Genomic DNA, 4,944 nt, shown 5'->3' with positions numbered 1-4,944 from the left:
TCAGCTCAAGGCTAGCGCTCTACCACTTGAGCTACAGTGCCACTTCCGGCTTTTTTCTTTTTGCTTATGTGGTGCTGAGGAATCGAACCCAAGGCCTCAGGCATGCAAGGCAAGCGCTCTACCCCTGAGCCAACTTCCCAGCCCTGCTTTAGTGTTTTATGCTGCAATGGTACTATGTTCTTTGGGTAACTTCTTTTTTAAAGAAAGATAGTATGGAGAAATAATTCTAGAGTGTGCTATTATTACTTTAGATATTTTCTCTTTTAATTTTATGTACTATATTTAGTTTTTGGTACTGAGGAATCAAACCCAGGGCTTCATATATACTAGGTAAGCAATCTACCACTAGGCCATATTCCCAGCCCCACTATTACTACTTTCATTCTTTATATTTACATTTTTATATAAAATGAGCATGGTAACAGTCACAAAATTACAACTCATTTATTAACAGTGTTACATGACTGCAATATAAAAACATTTTCTGTCCTCAAAGATTTTAGGCAAGCAGAGGATGATGGAGGACTAGAGAACTGAATGCAATCAAATATAACAAGGGCAATGGCAAGTCTACAACCCACAAAGAGGTATATATGGGCAACTACCAATTCTATGTTGAGGTGATAATGTGAAAAGCTTCATAACATTGATACAGATTAAGTTGTATTTAAAAGTAAATGGAGCTAGGGCTAGGAAGGTGGTTCAGTGGTAGAGTGCTTGCCTTGCAGGCATGAGGCCCTGGGTTCGATTCTTCAGCACCACATAAGCAAAAAGAAAAAGCCGGAAGTGGCGCTGTGGCTCAAGTGGTAGAGTGCTAGCCTTGAGCTGAAGAGCTGAGGGACAACACTCAGGCCCAGAGTTCAGGCCCCACGACCGGACCCAAAAAAACAAAAGTAAATGGAGCTGGGCACCGGTGGCTCAGGCCTGTCATCCTAGCTACTCAGGAGGCTGAGATCTGAGGATCACGGTTCAAAGCCAGCCTGGGCAGGAAACTCCGTGAGACTCTTATCTCCAATAAACCACCAGAAAAACCGGAAGTGGTGCTGTAGCTCAAGTGGTAGAGTGCTCGCCTTGAGCTGAGGGGCAGCGATCAGACCCAGAGTTCAAGCCCCACGACTGACCCCCCCCCCAAAAAAAAGACAGGGGTTGGGAAGGTGGCTCAGTGGTAGAGCATTTGCCTTGTATGAATGAGGGCCTGGGTTTGATTCCTCAGCACCACATAAACAGAAAAAGCTGGAAGTGGTGCTGTGGCTCAAGTGGTAGAGTGCTAGTCTTGAGCTAAAATGCTGAGGGACAGCGCCCAGGACCAAAGTTCAGGGCCCATGATCAACCAAAAAAAAAAAAAGTAAATGGACAACTATAGTGCTGCTGGCTCACAGCTGAAATCCTAGCTACTTAAGAGGCTGAGATCTAAAAACTGAGTTTCAAAGCCAGTTAGAGCAAATAAATTTGAGGACCTCATCTCCAACTAGCAAAAAATTGGAAAAGGAGGTGTGGTAGCGTACTAGTACTGAGTGGAAAAATCCAAGAGACAGGCCCAGAGTTCAAGTCTCAGTATTGATGTGTACATATATACACACACAAAGAAATAGGGAAGAATGGGAAGATAAATTGACTGTAATGAGCAGTACAGTATTTGAATTCTTTACTTTGACCTCAGCTATTACATTAAAAAACAAAACCTGTAATCAATCCTAGCTACTCGGGAGGCTGAAACCTGAGGATCACAGTTCAAAGCCAGCCCAGGCAAAAAAGTCTGTCAAACGCTAATCTCCACTTAACCACCAGAAAATGGAAAGTGGAACCCTCACGCTGGTGGCAGAGCACTAGCCTTGAGCAAAAAAGCTCAGGGAGGGGCTGGGTAGGTGGCTCAGTGGTACAGCGCTTGCCTTACATGCATGAGGCCCTGGGTTCGATTCCTCAGCACCACATAAGCAGAAAAAAAAGCCGGAAGTGGCGCTATGGCTCAAGTGGTAGAGCGCTAGCCTTGAGCTGAAGAGCTGAGGGAGAGTGCCCAGGCCCAGAGTTCAGGCCCCACGACCAGACCCCCCTCCCCCCCAAAAAAAAAAGCTCAGGGAGTGTGCCCAGGCTCTGACTTCAAGCCCCACAAAGGACAAAAAAAAAAAAAAAGACTAGGTGCATGATTCAAGTGTGATACACTTGCCTGGTAAGCTTGAGGCCCCTGATCAACCCTCAGTAACACCAAAACAAAACCTACCAAAAACTACCTTAAGAGTGATATGAATGATCCATCATCCAAGAACAGAATACTTACTGTTTTTTTTTGCTGGGCCTGGGGCTTGAACTCAGGGCCTGGGTGCCCTCCCTGAGCCTCTTTGGGCTCAGAGCTAGCTATTACTCAACTACTTGAGCCACAGCGCCACTTCTGGCTTTTTCTCAGTAGTTTATTTGGTGATAAGAGTCTCATGGACTTTCCTGCCCAGGCTGGCTTCAAACCACGATCCTCAGATTCAGATATCAGCTGTCTGAGTAGCTGGGAGTAGTAGGTATGAGCCCCTAGCGCCAGTGAAGTACTTATTGTTATTGGAACAAAGCACCCAATGGCGCTATGATAGACGCTGCCTTGTTTTTGGAGCTACTTGTAGACCCCCTCACATCAAACTACACGTTGAAAGCAGCAGTCAACTATTTTTGGTACACGAATAAATCAAGAATTTTACCTATCACGTTTATATTTCATTCAACTAGGCAACTATGAGGTACTTTATATTGAAGGGCTACAGAAGGAAAAAATGACACCTCTGTCATAAGTTTTCATAAACTGCTTTTCCAATGTTAGTATCCTCACACAGTCCAGATATTGTTTTTTTCCAGATGATGAAATGGAAGCTCATAATAGTTATGTGACAGAATGGTTACACAGCACATCACACATCTAGCCCTCAAACCGAATTTGTTCACTTCTGTACCCTTTCTCTAATGTTCTGCTGACTCAGGGCAGTGCCACAGAGATTATCATCAACTTTCCCTCAAGTGGTTAACTTGATGGAACTTATCAACTGAACCATCAAGTGGTTAGGAAAACAATGGTTGTTACTGGGAATTAGGAAAGGCTTTTAAAGAGAGGTGGGCCCTTGTAGGGAAGGCCGACGTCATAACAAGACCAACGAAGGGGAAAAAGACACTTTTTGTCTACAAAGGATGCCTAGTAATCTAGTCTGGTGGGCACAGGAGTGGGGGAATGCAGGAAGAGGTTTTAGCTCTAACACACAACTCGGGTTTTGGAGAACACTATAGTCTAGGGCAATGACTAGAGGCTTCAGTCATATGGCCCAGTACTAGTACAAAAAAGTCCTTTGAAAGAAAAAAATCATCCCAGTTGCTGCTGAAAATGCCCTGATGTTTAAAGTGAGGGTTTGAAGGCTAAAGACTAAGGATTATGCAGATGACAACAAAAATGAGGCAGTGTTCTGGGCTTGTGCATGAGCCTCAGAAGTTACTGAAAACACTCACTGCGAAGTTAATTTTATTAAATACAAACATTTCAGAATTACTTGGCTGGAATGGGCTTGCTGGTTCCCTATCTGTGTTTTCCATAAGTTCTATAGTTAGTAATTTTTTTTTTTTAATTAAGGTGCTACCTCCATGTCAACCACCTCCACTGAGATATCTCCTGATGTCTCTCCATCTCAATTAATAGCAGCACCATTCTTTTAGCTGCCTCTGGAATCTAAGTTATACATGTCATATACATGAACTACTTGCCACATATGGCTGACTTCCTATCTCCTCTGCTGTCTGCCTAGTCTGAGCCACTTTCTCATACTCACACAACAGCATGAACTTCCTATTATTCTTCCTAGATCCACACAGCATCCTTGTACAAAGCACACAATTTTCAGTTAACCCTGGGTCCCCATCTTCATTCCACCCCAGCCACATTAGCACCCTTGAAGTTCCTCAAACAGGCGTGGGCCTTTGCATTTAAGAATTCCTTCCAGAGCCTGGTACCGGTAGCTCACTCCTGTAATCCTAGCTATTCAGGAGGCTTTGAGGGTCTCAGTTCAAAGCCTGCTGGGGTGGGAAAGTCCATGAGACTCATCTTCAATTAACCACCAGAAAACGAAGTGGCACTGTGACTCAAGTAGTAGAGCACTCGCCTTGAGTTGAAGAGTTCAGCACAGCGCCCAGGCCTAGAGTTCAAGCCCCACAACAAGACTTCTCCCCCCCCCCCAATTCCTTTCTGGTCTTGGGAATGTGGCTCAGTGGTAGATTGCTTGCCTGGCATGCCATGCATGAAGCCCTGGGTTCGATTCCTCAGTACCACATAAACAGAAAGAGCCAGAAGCAGCACTGTGGCTCAAGTGCTAGAGTGCTAGCCTTGAGCAAAAAGAAGCTCAGGCCTTGAGTTCAAGCCCCACCACTGGCCAGAAGAAAAAAAAAAAGAATTCCTCTCAGCTGGGCCATTTTACTTTATAATCATCTGACACCTAATGTTGATGAACTACTATTCTTAGCCTCAGGAAAGTTTCCTTCCCTGTTCAATTGGTGCCGATTACTGGTCCCACAAGCCTGAGAAGGGGTAGAAGGACTAAGTTTGGGGGCAAAAGCTGACAGTGATAGAATTGATGAAAATGTGAATATGAATACACCTGCCCAACTCTGAAATGATGGAGCAGTAGAAACCGATAGCATAACGGGTGGGAAACAGCCACGGAGAGATGCGGCGGCACTTTACCTGAGCAACAGGCACGGCACACAGGGTTACGCCGAACCCGGCCACCACAGCTTTGTGCCACGGTCTTACCAATTCTGCGAAGCAGCGTCTCTTGGAGTTCACCACCACAGGGACACACTGTCTGTACCTGCAAGCAGAAGTCCAACTGGTTGAGCCAAGTCTGCGGGCCGCTCCAGGCGCCCGCGCCGCGCCGCGGGGCCCGGCTGCACTCCCGTCGGCAGGCAGGCTTAGCCGCAAGCCCAGGC

The 4,944-nt window shown here is 45.8% G+C and overlaps 1 protein-coding gene across 1 annotated transcript in view; it reads right to left on the bottom strand.

Annotated features, from left to right (window-relative positions):
• Positions 1-4,944, bottom strand: part of Diablo (diablo, IAP-binding mitochondrial protein) — a 12,371-nt gene that overhangs the window by 6,546 nt on the left and 881 nt on the right. Inside the window, exon 2 of the mRNA XM_013023066.1 lies at positions 4,700-4,925. Coding sequence (XP_012878520.1) covers positions 4,700-4,925 — 226 coding nt within the window. The remainder of the gene's footprint in view (positions 1-4,699; positions 4,926-4,944) is intronic.

This window comes from Dipodomys ordii, unplaced genomic scaffold, assembly GCF_000151885.1.
Source record: "Dipodomys ordii isolate 6190 unplaced genomic scaffold, Dord_2.0 Scaffold66, whole genome shotgun sequence".
In the NCBI taxonomy this organism is placed as follows: Eukaryota; Metazoa; Chordata; class Mammalia; order Rodentia; family Heteromyidae; genus Dipodomys; species Dipodomys ordii.
The sequence above is the reverse complement of the archived record's forward strand: the minus strand, read 5'-3'. Positions and strand labels throughout refer to the sequence as shown.